Genomic DNA, 23,432 nt, shown 5'->3' on the forward strand with positions numbered 1-23,432 from the left:
AGGCCCTAACCCTGTAGATCATAGACAGAGAACGCATAGGCATACTGTATGCTTTGGGTAAAGAACACTTTGCATGTCCAGTGTACACGGAGAATGACAGTGTTTTGGAGCGGCCGCACCCCCCGCAACTCCCAATGTCACTGATTCCGACAGATACGCCGACGCTTCTGCTTTTTATCTGGTGGTGGTGGATTTGACCGGACATCTGAGGCTTCAGACGTTACCAATTTATCATCATCCATCGCGTCTGGCCTCTGAAAAAACTTTTAAAGCTAGTCTGCCTGGGCCTGGCCATGTTTGAACCGCCTCACTCATTTGTTTGTTGTTTAACATGGACGTTTTAAGCGTGCGCTTCCTATTTGAAATGCAGCATAGGCTATGCATGTTGTTTAATAGCTTACTTTTCACGGTAGTAACGGTGAGAGCCTGTTAATTTAAAAACATAGCCAGAGGACGTATAATATAGGCTTATATATTAAGGCTTGACCGGAGAGATTTAATTTTGTCGGACATTTCATTTTTTTTCTGGCCAATGTCCGGTAATTACCAGACAACGGAAACCCTGGTATAACCATTCCTATTCCAATCCTGGACGAGCCCCCATCAACAAAATTGGGAAAACAATCAAGAGGTAAGGCAAAGAAGTATCATTTATTTACAAAAAGATAGATCTATGACAGTAAATCCAAAGATCAAAAAGCCTCTGCCAGACAGAACAGGTACACAGGAAGTGCACAAACTTCAAGACAGCTCCACCTCCACCACAGAATCACAAACTAAAGCCGGCGGCCCACACACGTATGCCCAAACACCAACTAATTTGGGCTGAACCCAGTACTCTCCTGAACAACCTCCCTGGCTGCCAACAATAACCACAGCAACCCTTCCTCCCTTAGGGTTAGGGTTCGTGTATCATGACAGTGTCATGTGTTCATGACAGTGCAGGGGCGCAGGAGGCACGGGGGACGTGGGGGATATGTCCCACGCAGTGCTGAAAAGACGGCCGTCGTCCCCCTCACTTTTGATAAGGAAAAAAAGCCTTATATACGCTAAATAAATAATAACCTATAGGGTTTGCGCTAACTATGTAAAACTCCCCATTAACAGCATCACATCACTAACCACAGCCATCTACAGTACTGTAAGACTGCACAATCTCATATTCACTCTGTTGGATATCTGAAGCCAGTTTGTCTACTAACAACCATCATTAGAGATGCTTTTCGTTTGGAGCGGCATACTGGTAGGCCATCAAAAGCATAACATTTTCAGTTTGGTTTGGGATCCAATTTACTTTTGGACTGTTTGATTATATTGCTAAATGTTGGGACTGATGGGCACTGAACTCTGGGAGATATTTGATGGTTCACTGTTATGTTTCATGCATTTGAAAATGTGTCGGGATTTCCACCGCTGTTTATTGCGAGACAAGGCAGCCATTCATTGAATAGGGGTTGTGCTGTAATAGAACCTTTTATGTGAGCCAAGTAGCCTAAATTGAGTTATTGTTTAATTATGCATGATTTAGTAGGATACTTTTTATTAAATTCGAGGGCTGAATGCCTTGAGTTAAAAAATGCGTTAAATGTAGTAGGCTTCAGCCTCTGGCAATTAGCTCGAAAGGGGCGGCAAGACAATGAGCTTGAGAACGTGTGTTGGAGACCCATGGTAGGAAAACGACTTTATTAATCCAACCAACACTATAATAAAATATTAAGAAGAGGTGTTATTTCATTGAAAAATCAAAGCAATGTCTTCTAGTGCTGGTGGACTGATGGCAATTGTTGGTATGGTATAGGCAAATATGGGAACCTGCCTTTATTTGTCCGGCTATAAATAGAATCAATCCCGGGCATAATTTGAGGATTTATGGTAGCCTATCTCCTGCTCAACATGACATTAGCTGTTAAGTTTATTGACAACAAACTCAACTAGCCTACTGTTCAACTCGTTTTCACTAGCCTAACTATAAAATACAACTATATATTGGCCTACCCAAAGTTTTTGTTCTAAGACATTTATTTCAAACATAATTTCAAGACACAAATTGGATACTTCAGTTACCTTGGTGCATAAATCCCAGAGAGTAGGCTACCACACCCCAGAGTGATGGGCCTTTCTTACGCGTTCAGTGTGGGGTATAAACAAGCTGAGAATTTAGCGGTGTCACATCTGGCTGTCACAGACATGGGGAGCTCTTTGAAGCTTGGGATAATGTGGTACAGTTACTACAGTAACAGTATTTTATTTTACTTCTTCTGTAATATATTTTTTCAATTTTATAAATGCTTAGTTTAAATGCTGTTGGAACAAATAGTAGTTGATTATAAAGGCAACTTTCTGTTGCAATTTTCTGTGTGTTCTAGACTGGTAACTTGTTAAGCCAACATGTTCTAATATTGCATAAATATTAACTGCAGACACATAGTGGAGAGTTGATTTGGTTTATACCAGACAATTTAGGTACTTTAGGCCTAACTAGGCTATTTGATCATGTAGTCTATGTTTGGATCATAGGCATGATGATTCATTTATGGCTTCATAAAATATCAGCATCATGTTGCTTTTAGTTGTATTCTACCATTGGCCCAAGTAGTGTAAAATAAATCTAAAAAAATTAAATAAAAGTAGAATTGCACATAGCAAGAAGCTGGTCTGAGGGCAGATCTGGCGTTGTGCTCATCTCACAGTTTTGACAATTTTAATCAAAAAACATTTTGAAAACAATCAATGGTATTATCTTAATATTCTGGCAAGTTTAAAATATGATGGTCGAAAGTGGGCCAGATGTGGCGATCCGATAGCTGGAAATCTGATCTCACTATGGGTTTGTGTTCACAATTTGGTCCCCCTCACTTTCAAAATATCTCCTGCGCCCCTGTGACAGTGTCATGTCACTCTTACGTAGATACCGTCAAGAAAAGTGTTACCCTTTCTAGTGCTCCTTGACTTTGAGCATGATATGCCTTAGCCTGATTATGTAGTCTATCTAGACAGTTCCAAAATGTATTGTCAGTCTTTGCCAATATCTCAGTTTGGAGTGTAACACAAATAGCAGAAATTAATTCTTTATAATTTTACAATCTAGTGTATTAGTACTGTCCTCATTACTTTCCTATTTCTACTACAGTATATTAGACTACTGCCAGGTGCCTTTCAGCAATATTGGTCTCTGTTTAGTTTGGATAGTAGCATGCTAGCTAATTACTTTAAAATGCTATTAGAATGCTTGCATAACAACAGTAGCTGGCTTTTATAGCTATTTTTCAGGCCTGCAGGATCCTGTAACACTATCAGATATAGGCCTACTGCTTACAAGTAGTCACACACGCACAGACACGCACACACACACACACACACACACACACACACACATGACTATCAATCTTGCATGATTTGAAATTATCAGTTAGATGAGTCAAGAGGGTGATCAGATGATAAGATGTTGACTTTGTAACAATCAGATTTTTAGATTCTAACTATTACCATTTAAACACGAGTACAAATTGAATTGGCTCTAGATAAATAATAATGCTTTTCACTGACATCGGGAAAGACACCACAAATACAGTTAACAGGTAGATTTTATGTGAGCAGAAATACGCTTGAAAACAAACACTTTTTTCCACACAGTTTATATCGCAAGCAACGCAACCAAAGTGTCCACGCGGCCTACGCACTTCATGCGCTCTCATAGTAGCCAGATGAATTTCGCTCCGCCTAGCTCCACTCATCCATCTGGAACCGATCCATTGAAGTGTTGCTTCAGAAGGCTGGGCCTAATCAAAAAATGCTTGCATATGATTGAATAAGCCACTTGTCCGTCATCTATTGACGTGCTACTTCAACCACTCACATCGAAGCCAACCCGTGACGCTAATAACTGTCACAGTCGCTTCTACGCTATGTCACATCTATGAAACTCCCGCCCTCGCCCTGATTGGCTGAACCATAAAGTCGGTTGCAGAAATCACTCTCAATGGAAGAGGTCCCAGATGGATGTGAGTGAAGCTAGGCGGAGCTATAGCGGAACGAAATTCACCTGGCTAGGGTCAGGTTACTCTCACAGTCCATCCAAACGAAAACTAACAGAGACTCCACGACATAAATCCACCGAAAAGAAGAAAACAGTCTGAATAATCCACGTCCAGTGCAACCCATATAATCCACAAAGAAAACATTGAATCCGACGAGGCTTTCGGTGACAAACAAAAAATAGGATCCTTCTGACCGGATACCAGCGACTCGACAACGGAGATCTCCGAGCTCAGTGCTGTCTCTCCGGCAGGGGCGGTTCTAGGGGCGGGGCCACAGGGGCCCGGGCCCCATCTGAAATCTCATTGGCCCCTGACTGGCCCCTGTACCGTCAATCATCAATAAGTGTCAAACTTGTTGAGAATGACGATCAGAGATGCAATTCCATTCCCAAACAACTGGTGGCAGTAATGCACCTATGAAGCCTGAAAGCTAAAGCACACAGTGAACTGTAAAGGAAAGAATACATTTGGCTAATGTGTCTCTGCTAATGTGAAGAAAGGATACATTTGGCTATCGGAAGTATCAGCTAACGTGAAGAACCGATACATTTGGCTAACGAAAGTATCAGCTAGAATTCTAACGTGAAGAACCGATGGCGTTTCATCCTCCACATAAGTTTCTTGGTGAGTCACAAATCTCTATGTTGGTTATCATCATTATGTGAAAGGGACGTTTATTTGTTGCTGTCCCAATATGTTAAGTTTTTCAATTAAATTACGAAGCAGCAGCAAGCTTGCAGTGAACTGTTAACTGACTTAGTCAGTGAACTGTTAACATTAACTTAACGTTAGGTTACTTGAGTTGAGGTTTGATTGTTATTCATTGTTAGCATGCTGATAGATTTTATGTAAGGTAATGTGTTTGAAATGGTGTTATATGAAATGCAGAGAAATTGACATCCTGTTTGTTTGGGGTCCGAAATTAATAATATTACATGCGCTAGTGCGCCTTACCAAATGTAAATAACGTTCGATTTTTTTTTTTTTGAGGAAAAAGTTTGGCAGCTGCTAACATGAACATGAGAATACATCCCTAATAGCTAACGCTACGTTTTTGTAGTTAATGTGAGCTATCATTGCAAAGTTATTAACCACTATTCTGAGTTTATTTTCATGGGCTTCACATGAATTCTGTCTCAAAGTGTTAGGACAAGGAGAGTTTCATTGAGATAAATTGGTTAAATGTTCTACTCTATTCACTCAAGTTTTATATGATTAAAAAAAAACAATAACTGGTTTTACAGTTGCCAGACGACATGCTGAATACAAGCATGGATTTTGTGACACGCATTTGTGTTTCACCTACAGACTGGGATGGCGCAGGAGCTGGTGACTTCAACCCACAGTCTTCAGTACCACCAGTCACCAAGTATAGCTGCTCCTAATGGTATGATGCTATTTCCTATTGACACTATAGTGAGCATATTTTGTCATTCATTTTAGAAACGCCAGGTTGACAGTGGGTTATGAAAGTTAATAACAATTAAGTTACTCAAACTTGTTTCATTTTCTTCTCTCCAGACATTTCCCATTCTAGAGCAGATGGTTCTGTACAACCTCTCCTAAACTGGTATTCCGCAAGATGCAGCACGGAAATAGGAAGAGGCCACTCAATGACTTCTGATACAAAGACTTCAAATGGTAGGAATATTCCATCTTTAGTGTTTTGCTACCCCTTCCGTATTTTTTTCGCTTTCAAATGACCCATCGTCAGTCTTCAAAGCAGAATCAGGCTTTTCTAACTGGAAGCAAGACGGTGGCTTCAAAGACCATTCCAAATCAAACCATTGTAAAAATAGTTGTTGAAAAAATTGTGTAAATATGATGTAGTCACATGCTATGTGTGTGTACTGTGCGTGTGTGTTTGTTTTAATGTACGCAAACTGGCAGTGAAAGTGGTTTCTCTTATCAACAAAAGCGGAAAGAGTTAAAGTAAAACTTGTTTAATTTAACGAAAAATGTGTATGATGATGTATGATTTCTGTTAAAAAATATCAATGTATTTAATAGAATGTATATAATAGAAGTGTCTATTATATTTTAGTTTTATATTGTGTTTTCAATGCACATTATAAATAAATGGGAAAATTGTTAAGAATTGTATTGGCTTTTTTGTTTTTTAGTATTTAGCATTCAAGTACTTGAACAAGGTAAGACTGGTGAAATGTATGCACCTTACTGCTGTGATGTAGTCTAGCTGTAGTGGGTATACTGTGATCAACCCCAAATATTAATACCTATCCTTGTCTGTTTTAAGTGGGTATACTGAGATGGTGATGCTTTTTAAGTGGGTATACCAGAGCACTCAAAAAATCCTCCATAGAAATGCATGGGGCTAGTTGGCCGTTGTCTACACATATCCCACCCCTTCCTCGGCAAAACTTTGACATGTGAATACATTGAGCCAATCATGTGGTGTGATGTGAAGACATTGTGCCAATCATGTGTTGTGAACTTGCCGCTGGAGCAAGATTGGTGTCGCGAAGCCTTGCGCACGCACATTTCTGCCGAATAGGATGCCCGATGAGTGCCCAAAAAAAGTTGCAATATGAAGGGACTTGCCTAAAAGGACTTTGGGTATACTGCGTATAGTCCTGCATATCACGTAGACTACGTGCCTCTGCCTTACTGAACAAGGGATTTTCTGTGTATGGATGTTGACCGGTTCTTGGCCCCTCAGTGTATGATGTGGCCCCTTTGTGGCCCCTGTCTCAGAAAAATCCTAGAACCGCCACTGCTCTCCGGTATGTCTGTGGTTCTGAGCTAAAACCACCTTTAGTTGGGAAATCCACACAAACAGTTTGTCCAGGTCTCACGTAGACTCCCTGGGTAGGCGTACTGTTCAAAACTCCCCGGCTCCTCAAGCAAGAGACTTCAGCGTTTTAAACTTTAATCATATCAGCTGACGCTTGACAGGTCCCTTGCGTCACCTGACACTTACAATCAGCTGATCAGAGCTAAGACGTAGACAACAGAATAATGGTGTTCACTATAGGGCTACAGACTTACATAATATGGAGAACTAAAACGTAGAACACTTTTATGTTGGTTATCATTTCATAACACAGTCTTAAGAAAGACTACAACTTTCTTCGTGACATTTCCCTTTGCAGTATCTCAAAGAGTCCCATGCTCTATCCAATCAGAAGGTAAGACAAGCTCAAAATCAGAGATAGGCCTGGTGCCATGGTGCCGGGCTTTCATATGTTATATCTCATGTGAATCCAGAATTACTGTAATCCACCCCACTAGTAAAATGTGCATTTCAAGTGTTTCCAGTCAGGATTTCTTGTTCAAATAGATACAATGTGCTTGAAAAAGTGGATGGAAACCTAACTTGCTGCTCCGTGTGGGTGGAGTGAAGAAGATAGGAGATGTCTTCTTCCTCCAAGCTATCTTAGCCACAGGGAGACTGTTAGGATAACCAACAGCTCTTTGGCTTTGGTGAAAAGAAAACATGAAGAAAATGCCAAACATAAATACAACTAGATGTACTGCAGAGCGGTACAAAATATGACCGCCGCCCAGTCCAGCACATTTTTTCCACAAAAAGATATCACGCTGAAAGGCCTATATGATTCTAACTGTCTCACTAAATTGCATTATCCACACTCAATTCTCACTGGTATCTGCTAGACAACAAGTACCAAAACATGATTAGTTCATAGATTTCACATGTAAAATTAATTTTATACAACCCCACCTCCATCTTGCCTGTTCATAATTCTGAGAAATTCTTGATTGTTTGTGTTATGTTTATGTTATGTGTGTGGGTGTGTGTGTGTGTGAGTGTGTGTGTGTGTGTGTGTGTGCGTGCTTGTGTGTGTGCCTGCATATGTGCCTGTGCATGCAAGCGTACATATGCCTACTGTGTGAGTATGTGTCATACGTATGATTACTGTGAATGTATGTGTGTGTGTGTGTGTACGAAAGTACACAAAACTTGGCATGCATTCGGAGGGTGTCATAATGATCCTACACTTTTAATTTCGTGCAGTTTTGACCTTGTCAGCCAGAGATATTGTGATGAAAACACCTCATTTTTTGCTTTTTAATTTTTTAACTAGGTGGCGCTATACATGAAATAAGTGTTAATGGGATGGGTTGACATGCCCCCTTAAGACCAACATACATAAAAAAGGTGGACCTCCTAGGCCCTACGGTTCTCGAGATATTCACAGAAAACTGTCTCCGGCCACCTACAGGCCAGTTGGTGTATAGTAACATAAATTAATTTATTGTGTGGCCCCCCATGAACGGAATTCGCACACTTCCAATTTCTTGCAGTTTTGACTATGTTAGGTCACAGATACCCTCAATTACAACACCTCATTTTTACTTTTTTGTGTTTAACTAGGTGGCGCTATACATGAAATGAGTGGTTATGGAATGGGTTGACATGGCCCCTTGAGATCAACATACAAAAAAAAAATGGTCCTCCTAAACCCTACGGTTTTGAGATATTCACAGAAAACTGTGTCTGCCCTACCCTCCTTTCGGGGTCCAGTCCAACAGGGGGGTGCTACAGATCAAAACGAAAAACGATGGTTCCATGCTATCCATGTGGGGTTACATGGGTTTAGGCGGTACCCCGGTCTTTCAGTGTCCCGGGAATCATTGACGGAAATTTGGGCATGCGAAAAAAAAAAAAAAAAAAAAATCTGACTAAATCTATACTTCGCTGTGCGGCGGTCATAATTAGATGTTAGTGAGGTCAGCAGGAGGCACATTCCAAAGGTACTATACTCAAGTTAAAGGTTATTTGGAGTTGAGAGGCATTTTTCGTCACAGCATATGAACAGTTCATCATCAAGCAAATGTGATGAGCAAATGTGATGAGCAATAGCATGCCTTTACTCTCATTCAGCGTATTCTTTACAAAGATGTGTTCATTCAAATACATCCCGAACAGAAAAAGCAAAGAAGCTTATATTTCAAAATATTAACTTCATAAAATATATATGATAATGGTTTTAGAAAAGCAAAAAGGCTCTAGGATAAAAATGCTCCACAACGACTAAGAGGAATTTTAGGGATTTTGCTTTGCGTCAAGTCCAACAACACCTCTTAGCCTTTCTAAAACCACTGTAACCTACAACCTCCTTGGGCTTATTATACACCTCCAACAGACTTATTTCATAGACTGACACCAGGGTTTACAATTATTCACTTGCCCCATGCCCATTTTCAATTGATCACATCTTCCAACACATTAAGCATTTACTGAAAAATGTACTCTATTTACATTATGTTGTTTTTGATGCCTATGTTAGTATCTCCACCCTAGAAAATGTATTTCACTCCCTGGGAGACAACTTTGTCTAAACCAACATGTGGTGAGTTATGGAGCATAGACCGCATGTCAAGGTTTTAATGGACTCTGAGGTCTTACGCAATCATAAATCTGGCGAAAACAAGAACTATCAGATTGAGACAGTGCCACAACAGCCCCTCAGTAAAAAAAATGTTGTTGATTAAGTATTTGTTTGTTCAGACACTATAATTATATTCACTATTATTATATCAAAACCGTTTTGAATAATATGATAATGCGCCTGATTTAACTTCATGACTTCAGGTTTTAAGGAGTCAGATAGCAGTGAGCCAAGCTAAACGTGATACTGAAATCTGAAATTGAGCCATTATGGAAAATTGTGCATGAATGAGGTGATCATTTGGCAGATCTCACAGAGCTAGCTGAAAGACGAAAAACTTTGCCTGTGCAATGGTGGGAAACACAAATATCTGTCACACTGAGATTTTTTTTTTATCTACACTGCTTGGCATTTGAAAAGTGTGGTTTTGGCAACATGATGCACAACACTAGCATCACATGGATCTGAATAGACATGGCCATTAGAAGTGTCAATACTGTCACAGTAGATTATGTATTTATTAAAGCTGATTACAAAATACTGATGTTATTTCAGAAAAAAAATATATGTGAGATGGAAACTATTTTTGGAGAAAAAAGCTGGCAAACTGAAAGGTATAACCTTGATGAAAGTCTTTGATTTATGGAGAAATACAAGGAATTCCTCCAGAAGCAGGAAAGCAGAAAATATAAATTAAAAACAGGTCCCTTGAATACAGGTCTCTCTTTCATGCATTTGGAGACACACATGCAGGCACGCACACATGCACAATGGAGAGAGATGTTATCCATCCCTTTGTGTCGCTGAAACTGAAAATAGCTTTTCAGGTATTCTGAAGCCTTTTATAGGAAAGCTGTGAGGTCTAGGAGCTTTAAAGAGGCATATGGTCTCTATTAAGAAGTCACATAACAGAAGATGTCAAACATTCCTTCCTATTAGAATTCTACAGGATCAAGCCTTATAAGCACCCGATGATGGTGTACCAGGTAACTTCAAAGTCTTTTTTTGAGGAAAGACAAAATTAATAGTAATCTCACATTTTGAGAGCAGAATGAATACTCATTGATTATTTATGATCTATTTGATTATTTTGTGATTCATTGATATTGGTGTTCCATTTAACACGGGAAACTTTTGACAATCAGTGCAGCTGGTTGTTTATAAAAAGTAATCAGATGATTAGTGCATATATTTAAATTGCTATCTGAATTGTGTATGCTCATAAAACGTTACACATGAAAGTATATTAACATTTCAGTTTGATGGATTATGCAAACAAAACTCAAATCATGTTATTACACCATGAGGAATCTGATTTCTGTCATGGCTATTTATTCTAACTCAATTTCTACAATCTAATTAAACATACAATGATGATTTCATGACAGGCACAAGAATGAAAATGACAGACAGATGTATACAGTAGCATTCATGAAAATCTAACTTATATTAACGATATTATCTAACGATATTAAAAAATGCCAGGCATCCATCCATCCATCCATCAACCTATATCGAATATATATATATCTCACAGCTTGAATCTCATCAACCTATATCGAATATATATATATATATATCTCACAGCTTGAATCTCATCAACCTATATCGAATATATATATCTCACAGCTTGAATCTCATCAACCTATATCGAATATATATATATATCTCACAGCTTGAATCTTTGCTGAAGATGACATAAGGCATTTGAAAAATGAGACTAACATTTGGGGAGGCTTCACTGTGAAAGCTTGCAATCCACAGGAGGAAGTTGAAAGCCCCATGGGCCAGGGTCACTGGATAGCATAGTTTTCCCCTTTCCACAGGGGGACAGGCTGTCAAACTTTTCCCACGCTGCGAGTGTAAGATGCAGAAGCCTCCAGTGGAGGCCATTCCTGTTTCTATGGACGCAGTGTCATCCCAGCCAGCATCAATTGTTTGAACACATGGGACCCTGGCGGGACCTGCACATACTTGTTGTGACAACATACCATGGTGCATATGGTCAAAATATTAAGTCAAACTTTTGGCAGTAGAAGAGCAAAAATGGGATGTATGTTCTTGGCAGCATCACATACGAGGTGACAGAGACTAAAGATAGAGGCTGTTCTTTTGGTCCTTGGGTCAGCCTGAAATGCTCTGCCTCATGTTCAGCCTTTTGGTGACATCAGGGGAACATCTAATTTTCTCAAACAGTTTGTACTGCGTCTGAGCTCTCCACGTCTCCCCAGCTCTGAGGTCATCTGAGGCAGCTCAGAGCGCAATCTGTGAATCTGAAGCTGTTTGTACTCAGAGGGATAATCCACATGACCACCCATTGAACTTCAACAAGATTTACAAGAACTTTACCTACATGGCCAAAGCTTTTAGCTTTATGCTGTTTGGTGTATAATGTGCATAATGGAATTTCCCTTTAAATTCCATTTAATGAGGAATTTCACTCATCCAAAAGCACCTAAACAATACGGTAAATAAGAGGAAAAGTCGTGCTTTGTATTATCAAGTGAAACCATCAATACAGCCTCCATCTAAACATAATTTTTTTACACATAAAGCACTGTGGTGTCAGAACCCTAAATATTTGGTTTACTGTTAAGGTATTTAAGCAGATGTGTTTGTCCAATGTGACAAACTAAATACTAGATTAAAAAAAGTAAATGAAAAAAAAAAATGTCAAAAATAGAATCTAATCTACCGGTAATTTTGACATAAAACTGTAGGCCTACTTATATACATAATGTTAGGATGTCAATGATTTCCCTCACCTATTATTTAGATACCAGTTACCAGATTTTTTTTTTACTAATTAAACATGCTTTGTCTTCTTATGCCAATATGTAGTTATTGAAGGTAAAAATACATTATATGTTGGATAATACATTATTTGTTGTTTTTAGAGACACCTAATGGCAAATCATATGACTACAGTATGTCAGTCAGAAGAAAGTTTTGCATTCAGAAATGTCTTAGAAAAACCTATAGCATCATCTAGTGGACAATGTCTGCTCTGATTTAACTGTGGCACAGTTTAGGTTTACAGTAATCTACAAATAGATGCTTCAGAGCTTTGGACATTATAAAAGTACTGGCAAAAACAAAGTGGGGGGCTGAACACACTGTGCTAATGCGACTATACAGAGTGCTTGTGAGATCCCGATTGGACTATGGGAGTATTGTTTATGGATCAGCAAGGAAAACATACATACAGATGTTGAATACTATTCATCACCAAGGTCTAAGGGTGGTTCTGGGGGCTTTCAAGACTTCCCCAGTACAGAGTCTTTATGTGGAGGCAAGTGAACCCTTACTTCAAAATCGGCGCTTGAAACTCTCTCTTCAATATGCAGTCAAGCTTAAAGCATGCAAAGATAACCCAGCCTACTCAACAGTTTTTCAGCCACAGCAACTGCCGTTGTATGAAGCTAGACCAAAGTATATCAGTCCTTTTGGAATCCGAATAAGACCCTACCTTGAGGATCTGAACATCAACTTGGACAGTGTAACACAGACTCATTTTTGCTCTATTCCCCCGTGGAATTTGAGACAACCTGAAATTGTTAAGGATTTAAGTCACAGGAAGAAATCAAGAACCCACCCAAATGAGTACCAGCAGCAGTATATGGACGTGCGATGTCGCTTCCCCTCTCACATTCCCATTTATACTGATGGTTCCAGAGTGGATAACTGTGTGTCATCAGCAATGGTAGTTAGACAGAATCAGTGTGGACTACGAATACCAGGAATATGTTCTATTTTTACGGCTGAGGCTCGTGCCTTATATTTGGCACTTGAATATATAGATCAGACTAAACAACAAAAGTCTTTAATTTTTACAGACTCTAGATCATGTCTCAAGGCATTGGAATCCTTAAAAACTGACCATCCTATTATTGTCAACATCCTTGATAAACTAGAAAGACTAAAGAACCAGAACTTGAATGTAGTTTTTTGCTGGGTCCCTGGACATGTTGGTCTGAGAGGAAATGAGAAAGCGGACAGTGCTGCTAAGCAAGCCCTTAACGATGAACTCACAGAATGTCAAATCCCTGCCTCAGACCTATGTTGAACTCTTACATCACAGATAAGTGACAATCTGAATGGGACCAATGTACCAACAATAAGCTATATGAAATCCATCCTACTGTAAGGAAGAGACTATTTTTTCTTTTCAATCCAGACACGATCAAATAGTCTATACCAGATGCCGTATAGGACATTCAAGACTCACTCATAGCTTTCTATTGAGTGGTGAAGATTCTCCATTATGCCAATTTTGCAAAATGCCTCTGTCAGTGAGACATATTTTGATCTGTTGCCCTGCCTTGAGAACCAAAAGACAACAATTTTATCATCAAAATTCTATAGCTGATGTTTTTAGTAAGGTCCCACCTTTGAAGGTTTTAGAATATCTTATTAGCATAGATTTTAAAAAACATATTTAAGTTTCTGTAACACACAGTGCTCTGGCCATTAAATAGCCTTAGTTGCGGAAATGGCCTTAAATTAAACAAACAAACAAACAATACAGTAATCTACTGTACAGTTCCTAGCTGTTGTTTTAGAGAAAGTAATGAGGGGAATTCCAGCTCTCTTTATTGAGCCAGATCTTTTGGCTCAGCTCACCAATAAGAGCTTGTTCGACTCCCAAAGGCAATAACTTCATTTTTGGTCAAAAAATAGTTATTGTCATTTTTGCCTTTGTGTTACAATGATCTTGTATATGGTGTACAGCAATAATTTTGATTACAGCCTTTTGCCCTAGCATGACTAGGGTCAAGGGTCAAGTTTGAGCTCAAGATTTCTCTATGCACATTTTTTCATTAAAAAAGCTGATTGCCAGACAGGAGACAGGAGCCAGCTCTTAAAACCACATAGGTCTCAGTACAAATGTCAAGTTTTTGCCTGAAATTGCACTGTGCCTATTTACAAGGGCATTGTTCCCACCTCTTTTGGGGCCTACTATCAAGTGTTGGACCTCTATAGAAAGCTGAGAAGTTTTCGTAGGAAACAGTCAAAATAACTGTGTGATGTAGTCACACAGAGTTTCAGAGGCTAGAATATAGTTTTTTCTTTCTGCCGGATTACAAGCATCTCTGAACTGACCACATTTCAGCCCTCTGGGTCACTTGATATCCCTTAGAAACACAACTGAGCCATAGCACCAGGTCTTGTGAGGCTGTGCAAAAGTAGATCAATATAGAATGAAAATATGAGTGCTTTAGACCATTATTTGCCAAGGTATGCTTATGCGTTTTGTAAAATGCCTATGGAAACTCCCCATAGGACTTTTTGTTATCCAAAATGCATACTGACACTCAAATGCTTACTGCACATGAACCCCTTTGTGTAGAAGCATAATCCTGGTATCAAATGAAAGGTACCACTTTGAGGTTTCTTGTGGACTATTTAGATTGTATGTCAGGTGTTCTGATATAGACTGACTACACAAAATATGGAATAATTACAAAAAAGTCTCTATTTTTGCATTTACTTTGTTGGTTCAATGAGTGTGTATAAGATCTGTACAACTAATATTGAATAATACAAGATGAAGATTCAATTTCTATGGATTCTTCTGAATATTTCAGTACACAATATGTTGCATCTACTTATGGTGCTGCAGTTACACTGCAGCCAGAAGTCAGGGTAGCACCAAAAGCGGAGGAGGGGGAGGGGGGCATTTTGGATCAAATTTAATTGAGACATAATAAAATGAATCTGAAAATGTAAAGCACTATACAGATTGTACATGAAAAAAAGTTGTCATTTTTGGATTCCCAAGAGCCAAAGCTTTGAAATGGTGTATAACATTACTATGCTACATAGCAATATGGTGCATACAATTGATTTAGAATGTTGGGGGGAGGTGGGGGAAGGGGGTAACCGTCCCGCAAGTGGCGGCAACATAACACCCCCACCACCCTGCAAAATGAATGCATAAATAAAATAATAATAAATAAATAACTTTTGTAGTCAGGTACTACATACATTTCTGTAAAATGTCCACTATCCACTGATGTTACTTTTATTTCATTATTAGGCCTATGCAATTGAATTTACAGTTTGATGAAAAAATATTTAATTGATAAGATTAATAAGCAGGCAAAATCAGAATTATGATGGTGGGATATTCTATGGCTTAGCAATTTACGAAAACATATGCACTGAAACATATTTTATTGTACATTGTTTTATTCACTGAAGACCTCAGGGAAGATTCACAGGGAACCATTGGATGGAGAATGCAACCTGTGTGCAGATGTCATGTAGATTTAGCCCAAGGCACAGTTGATTTGTTTAGCTTTAGCCAACATTTGAATCATTGATATGGAGAGAAAATTATCTTGCAATATTGGAGACAATGCAGGAACTAAGTTGCTGATTTCAAAACTAGATTCATCGAGTATGCGTAGGCCTACTGTAACTGTACAGATGAACACAATATTGGATTCTGTAGGTTCTATGACAGTGGTTCTCAAACTTTTTACAATGAGTACCACCTCAGAAAACAGTTGGCTCTCCAAATGTACACATTCACATATTGTGTTTTATTGCCAATTTCACATATTGTATATTGTACATGCTGTTTTGCGTCGTTTGTTGCTGGCAGGTGCCATGGAAATTTCACATGTGCTGGGCTCCTTGTCACCAACTTTAGTTTCTGCTCCACCACGCTTCTCTTTCTAATACTTCCCGTTTGGAGCCATGATTGCATGAATGTTTTTGGTCCATCATGTTTCCTTCCTTTTCCTTTGCTTGCCATCACTAGCTTGTCAACCATTTGCTAATGCTCCATACAGCGAAGCCCATGGGTGGATTATGAACCTTCGGGCCCCTGGGCCCAGATGTATTAAGGGCCCCCCACTTATTGTTGTATATGTGGGAGTGGGGGTTTGGGGGTCCTCCCCCAGAAATTTTTTAATTTGTTTGATGTAATTTCCTGTATTCTGGTGCATTTTGGGGATGGCCAATACTAAATTCAATCAGATTCATAGCCTACATCCTGATTTGTTGATATTGAGGCAATGAATCCATGCAAAGGCTTGGGCTTCAGGGCCCCCTGGGCCTGGGCCCGGTAGGCCTGTGCAGTAATCCATCCCTGGTTAAGTCAAGGAGGCTCATTGGCTCCTATTGGCTGATATACAGTAAAAACGAATATTGGCCTACTTTTTTCATGAAAAAATATGAAATAGTTTAAATTTAACTTCAATGATCACGTGGTTAAGGATTTTTCATTATATATATTTTGATATCATTTGAAGTGATCATGTCATCTTTATAAAAATAAAAAAAAATGTTGGAGACTCCTAGACTAGCCTATCACTAGAAGGAGTCCACGTAGCCTACGACCATGGTACCCATAGCCTACCACAGTTTCAGAACCACTGTCCTATGAGATTCTGCTGTTTTTGGTATGTGTTGGGTATTTGTCATCTCGTGACTAGTGAGTTAAGAATCTGTGAGCTACTCAACCAAGAGGAATTGGTGTGGTGGACGCGAACTGTATGCAAACTGTGCATTTTTATGTCAATTCAAAGTTTTCTTGCAAGCCGCTTATCATAGCAACTAACTAGCAGCAATGGAATTGCCCCGGACCGGTAGTATCGTTTCACGAGATATCAGTGCAAATCGATGAGAATCAAAATAGTGGTTGGGAGTGGGACAGTTTTATGAAGCAATCAGAAAAGTGGTAGGGATATGTCCCTGTTGAAATTATTAGTTACAGTATGTACGGACAAGTCTGAAGATACAACTTTTGGGGAACACCAGTTGACGCCGATTGGAATCAACATGACCATGCGCATTATGCTGCAGAATAGGCTATTTTCTGCTGAAGAATTGTAAAATATGAGGGTACACAATCTGTATGAAATGTAACAATTTACCAGCTTTCCAGTGATTACCTTACTGGCGCATAGCTTAGCCAAACAGTGAACCATTCTGTTGTCCGAGACAGGTTGTCATCATGGTGATTAGTAGCAGGTCTCGGCGAGTAGCAGATCAGGGTCAGGATGACTGTTATTATAGACGTTGTGTTATTTCCCGTTATGAGATAACTTTGTGTTAGTGTCCAATGTTTCTACACCACTTGTATGCAACCTTGTTGTGACTACCTCAGTATCCCACTACTTCATATTGTAATGTCTCACTAAATGCCAGTGATAGAACTTCCTCCCCCATCAAGTGTTCCTACCCGAACACAGAAAGTTGCTAGGTCGGTAATCGCCGATAGAGGGCCGCTTAGGAACTAGTGACACCAGTGTATCCATGGTTCATTTCCCTTACTGGTTCAGTACTTAGGTACTTCACATTGATCTTATTCTGTTGGATACATTTATTGCTGTGGCAAACTATGGCAGTTCAATGTAATAACATTTTGTTGGAAAGAAAAACATGTGTTTGTTTAATTTCATGTTCTCTGGTTTAGTAACTTTAGTTTAGTAACAAACCTTCTTTTCCTTTTTTATCCCCAGTATACTTTACATGATTAAATTAGGAAAATGGATTACTTAATTGGTATGACTATTTGAACGCAATAAGGTTGTGTTTCATTCAAAACTAGACTGTTTCATGTAACTGTAATGTACTATGGTTTGATCAGTTGGACAGCCCTGACTTTTCCTTTTTTACAGTGTACTTGAGGCCAATCACATCAGACTTCACTGATTGTTCTAATGTAACAAAAATACAATACCATGCTCTTAGTCTTGTTAAAATTGGTCTAAGAAACAGCTAGTGGCTTTACTCTGGTTAGGTTAGTGATGTGTCGCAGTGGTCTGGGTGATGCTGGTGACAATACAACAATCTTCACCAGCACAGGTGAAATTGCCAGATGAAGTATTGTGTATCAGTCTGATTTTATACAGACACAATTTTTCAAGTGATGTATGAAGGGCCTGTAGCCTGACGAGCCAGACCCAACATCCACCTTGTTTGTTTTCAAGTAGCAGGGAATTCACGCCGAACCGTTGCAACTCTGCCATCAATCATTATCAATAATCATTATTAAGTGTAAGTTCAGTGTAAATTGACCCATAGTCCTGTTGTTCCAGCTCATCGCATGCAGCCCATAGGATAAAGAATGAGACAATTTGGGACAACATGGGCCAAGTTATGGACAGGCAGCTCAAAGCAGACCCTTGGGCCAAGTTATGGACAGGCAGCTCAAAGCAGACCCATGGGCCAAGTTATGGACAGGCAGCTCAAAGCAGACCCATGGGGGCAGTGGGAAGTTACTTTCAGTTTCAGTTTTGATGCCTCTATATAGGTCTGCTTTAAGCTGCCTGTCCATAACTTGGTCTACGTTGTCCCAAATTGTCTCATTCTTTTTCCGAGGAGCTGCATGTGGTAAGCTTATACAACAGGGCTACAGTATGGGTCAATTTACACTGAACTTACACTTTAAGCCCGTCTACCGACTCTATACACGATGTGATTGGCCTTATCAAAGTTTCATTTTTCCAGCTCGCAAGCCAACAGAGAGTTGTTAGACTATCTTGGCAGCCGCTAGGGTGCGTCTAGATTTCTAGGCTAAAGGGCCTGTGTGATGATGGTGAAATAATTCACCAATAGGTGGCAGTGTATACCAGTGTGTTGTCTACAGATGCTCCTCTCTGATTTTGATGATGGTGGCCCACTGTTTCATGCTATTGCCTAAACCTCTTTGATGCTGAGCATGAAGTAGTAACAAGGCTAGTTTACACATTACAGATACACAGAAATGTCCTTTCTTAGTTAGCTATAGGCATGTACAGTAGAGTGGTGGGAAATACTGTGTTGAGTGAATGGGAGAAAGCTGTTTTATGAACATGCACTGTTCACTGTTATGTACCTGATGTCATTATACATATGCACAGTGGTATCTGTGTAAGTGAAGTGAAGTGAAGTGAAAAGAATACAATTAGACAAGATTACATACTTTTTATGTCTCCTGAAATATTTTATTTTACCATGCATTGTTGTTGAAATCATTTTTCAACAGCATTTATGACGTATGAACATAATATGGCTGTACATGTAGCATGCAAGGCATTTCCGGGACTTGCAGAGATTGCACACAGCTTTACATCTTTGTCAACAGACACTGCTCAGATAAATATTTACAGCCACCCATACCTGGCATGTCAAGATACCCTTATTTTATTGACTTTATGAGAATGGCTGGGTTGTCCTAATCTTGAAAAGAAAACATCCGAAAAGTAAAATACGTTTGCCTCTACACTACTGTCCTACATTTACAGCCTGTCATATACTTTCATTAGTAGGATGTTAGATCTCAGCCATACAAAAGTGCTGATGATAGAGACAGTGGTTATAAAACCTGCTACATAATCGCTAGACGGATCAGACTGAAAGTTGATCAGACTGATGGATGAGTTTCATGCAAATCCACAGCAACGGAAAGTACAAAAGGTGATCTTAATATTTCAATCAGTTCTTGTCTAATGCAGCTGTCTTACTCGTAGATTACTCGTAACTTGTAGATGCAATAGAATGCAATATGAACATCCTATTAGACACTTCTTACAGTAGATCTTACAGTGTTTTTTCTAGGCATACTGTCTTCCACCACCTTTTAGGTAAACCCCATTGATAATGTACAGCTGGCACATGCATAGGCAAGGCAAACTTTGGTATTGTTATTTTAATGCAATACTTATGATAATTGATTCAGATTTCACCACTGTTTCATAATCATTCTCAACATATACATGTTGGATGTGCCTTAATATGTAATCCTTGTTGTACAACTCAGTTTATCAGACAATGCTGTGGTATAATGATAATGGCTAGTGACTTTATAAAAGAGAAAAGGCTCACTGTGTGCTGTGAGCTTTGGAGGACAACTCCAAACAGTTGCCGCGGGTACTTTGTAAACCTACCCCATCTGCCCAAGCTTTTCCTGTGCTCGGTGCTCAACAGGGCTTTGTCTAAAGTAGCAAATGCATAAAAAAGCCTTTGATTTCTTATCATGTAGCCAAATTCATGGAGTAGTGTAGTGTTGTATTTTTTTTTACATAATGCATAAGTGAACCTCAGTGGACACATCTCGTAAAAGCTTGCCATGGCATATTTGAGTATTTGTATTTAAACACAGTGTTTCAATGTGTTCAGTAATGTATGTATTTTATGCAGGAACAAAAAACAATATGTGAGTTTTCTTTTGCAGATGGTGTCAGTCTACTATATATTATACTGATATGTTTAGTAACAATGTCACAGTTGTAGGCTATGAAATGTGATGCAATTTGAATTTGCTTGTTCGGTCAAAATACAAGGAAATTTAACGATACAATTTACAATTTAAATATTTTATTCTGTTTTCCATTAGAAAGAGAGATGAAAAAGTATTGGACATCTTTTCCTATCTTCAAAGACATTTTCAATCCACGTTCAATGAGCTTTTTTCCATGACTTTATAAATACATTAATAAATAAATAAATACAATTCTATAAAAAAAATCAAAGTTATGTATATGTGTACTCTAGTCTATATGGAGTGCTTCAAGCCTCCATCTTTCAGAGTCCTCCATTTTAGTCAGCTTAGCAGCTTCTCTGGTTGCATAAGTGCTTTTCCTGTTTCAGAACATTCACTCTGTTTGTGCATGTAGGAGGCAGCAGTCTTCGACTCTGCTCCATCACCACTACTTCCTGTCTCGGCCGCTCTTCCCCAGGCATGCAGGTGCTGTCTATCTCCACCTGTCCCATCTTTGGTCAGCCATTGTCCTCGAACCTCCAACTGTCCTCGTAGAACCACCATCCTTACGACGACCAGTGATCCTCTACCATCCTTGTGTTCCACACTTCTTCTCTGTTGGACTCTGCCGACCTCTTTTTCTCTTGTGATTAGAAATGATGATTGTGGTCACCTGCTTGGTTCAAGCCTTTTTCTGGCACATCGGACGCTGCTTGTTGAGTGTGTGCTGGTTGACGAGGTCTCGGTATACGGATGACCGCAGGAACCGTGGATAGCAGTCTTTCTCCATCAGGATATAGATCCGGTACTGCGCCATATCAAAGCAGGATGTTGTGGGGTGAAGCAAGTTGGCTTTGGTGATCTCCTGGGTCTCATGGTCAATATTAACCTAGCAAGAAAGGAAAAGAGAGAGAAGGAAGTCTTTAATACAACGTGTCACTTGTCACACACACACACACACACACACACACACACACACACACACCACACCTATGAAACGGAAGTGTATAATTTCTAGATAAAAAGTAGCAAATTTACCTCTCTGGGTGCTTCAGTCCCAATGAACTCATTGTATATTCTCTCTGCTTTGGATGGTAGCCTGGCTACTAATTTGGTCTTTTTGAAGTCTTCACAGGCGAGGTAAAAGGCGATGTTCTCCTCACTGAACTCTGAAGTCAAGAAGGCCCTGAAGACATACAATCCATCTGAAGAAAAGATAGGATAAGAGGTTTGGTTAAAGGCAGACAGTCACATTTATTTGAGCTTCCTCTTCAGATCTGCAGAGGGATTGCATGAACCTCTGATGGTAAGACACACTGTTCACTCAGACTGAAAATTAAAGTGATTCTCATCTTTACTTTAAAGAGCATCTGTACTGCAGTGATGTATTCTTTATCTATGCCGTGCGTGTCTGCTACTGAGGCTGATTTCTTGAGATCTGTTTGTTTCTACAAATTTAATGTGGTTACTTACGTTTGCTCGACAGAAGCTTTTCAAAAGATTGTTTCCACTGCAAACATTCCTCCAAGGTAGGTCTGTGGATGAAAGAGAATGAACTGGTTATTATGACTATTATTTGCTGCTTTATTTTTCTCCAGAGAATGTTCATGGTAAAAATGTAAAAGTCAGCAGCTTCACAGCATCTATATTTACCTGGGTTTTCCTCCTTTATAGGACAAGCAGGGACGACTCCAGTCTTGCCTCTTGAGAAAGCTCCTAATGCGAGCCTTAAGTTCTTTCACTCTGTGATAAACAAAAGTAAACACATGCTCATTTCAATACTATCATAACATCATGTAAAATTAAGTAAATAAGTAAAGAATCGTTAGTAGACACAAAATCTCTTAAAATCTATTTACTAGCGTTAATGTGTTCATGCCATAGATTTCAATATAAATCATTAACACTTAATAGACCTACTTTACTCTGGACATCTTAATACAGGAAAATGGCACAATGAAGAATTATGTACCTTTCAAAGTATGTGGCAGGCAGCACAGCTAGTCCTTTGCACATTGTGACAGTGGTTATAGTCCTTTCAGCTTAGTGTGGCTGGCAAACAGAGCAGTAATGTGCTTTTGAACAGAGCTCTCAGAGCTTATATATGGCAGACAGCAAGCGTCACCAATCTTCAGCCAATGGCTAGTAAGCTCTGCTCTGTGTGCGTGTGTGTGTTAGAGAGTATGCTTTGGCTTTGTGTGTATGTGTGTGTATGAGAGAAAGAGAGGGGGGGATTACTGAGACCAAAAGATACAGAGTTATTTTCCCCTGATAATTTGTATGTCCCTAGTGACAAAACATTTGTCCTTCATGTTGTTTGTTTTTTCAGGTGAAAAGCTCTCCTTTACCTAGGAAGAAAAACAAAATGCTCTTCCAGTCATAAGGGGATTTCTTTTCAGTGAATGATTCAGTGGATGACTGTGTTGTAACATTGCTGTAATCAAAAAAGAGGATGCCCTTCCATTGAATTGATTTTGTCCACATGTACAGTTCCAGGCAGCTGAGCTGGAAAAGATAATGGTCAGAAAAGCCACTTCATACTATCATGCTCTCACTATATTAACCTGAATTGGGTGAAAAGAGCAATCAAAAAAGTTCTAAACTTCTATAAAGATTTAGCATTTTGATCTGACCATAGCTACAACCACTGAAGTAGCCTAATTTGCTACGTCTGCATGGAAAGCTAAGGTGTAAATGTAGTATGTCATCATCACAACCCTAGACAACAGTTAGGGATCTATAGTTAGGATTAAACTGGTTTAGTATGCAGGCTCAACAGTCATTGGTGTACAATGTAAATAATGGTAGACTGGTGACACGCTC

General features: G+C 39.3%; 1 protein-coding gene across 1 annotated transcript; it reads right to left on the reverse strand.

The window, feature by feature from the left end:
* Positions 1–20,708: 20,708 nt before the first annotated feature.
* rgs16 (regulator of G protein signaling 16) lies at positions 20,709–22,677 on the reverse strand. Its single transcript, XM_048252547.1, has 5 exons — positions 22,582–22,677; positions 22,263–22,352; positions 22,083–22,144; positions 21,648–21,814; positions 20,709–21,498 (listed from the first exon to the last, which is right to left on the reverse strand). Exons 1-5 carry the CDS (start codon positions 22,623–22,625, stop codon positions 21,292–21,294), a joined length of 570 nt encoding a protein of 189 aa, XP_048108504.1. The 5' UTR covers positions 22,626–22,677; the 3' UTR covers positions 20,709–21,291.
* Positions 22,678–23,432: the final 755 nt, after the last annotated feature.

This window comes from Alosa alosa, chromosome 9 (genome assembly GCF_017589495.1).
Source record: "Alosa alosa isolate M-15738 ecotype Scorff River chromosome 9, AALO_Geno_1.1, whole genome shotgun sequence".
Lineage (NCBI taxonomy): Eukaryota > Metazoa > Chordata > Actinopteri > Clupeiformes > Clupeidae > Alosa > Alosa alosa.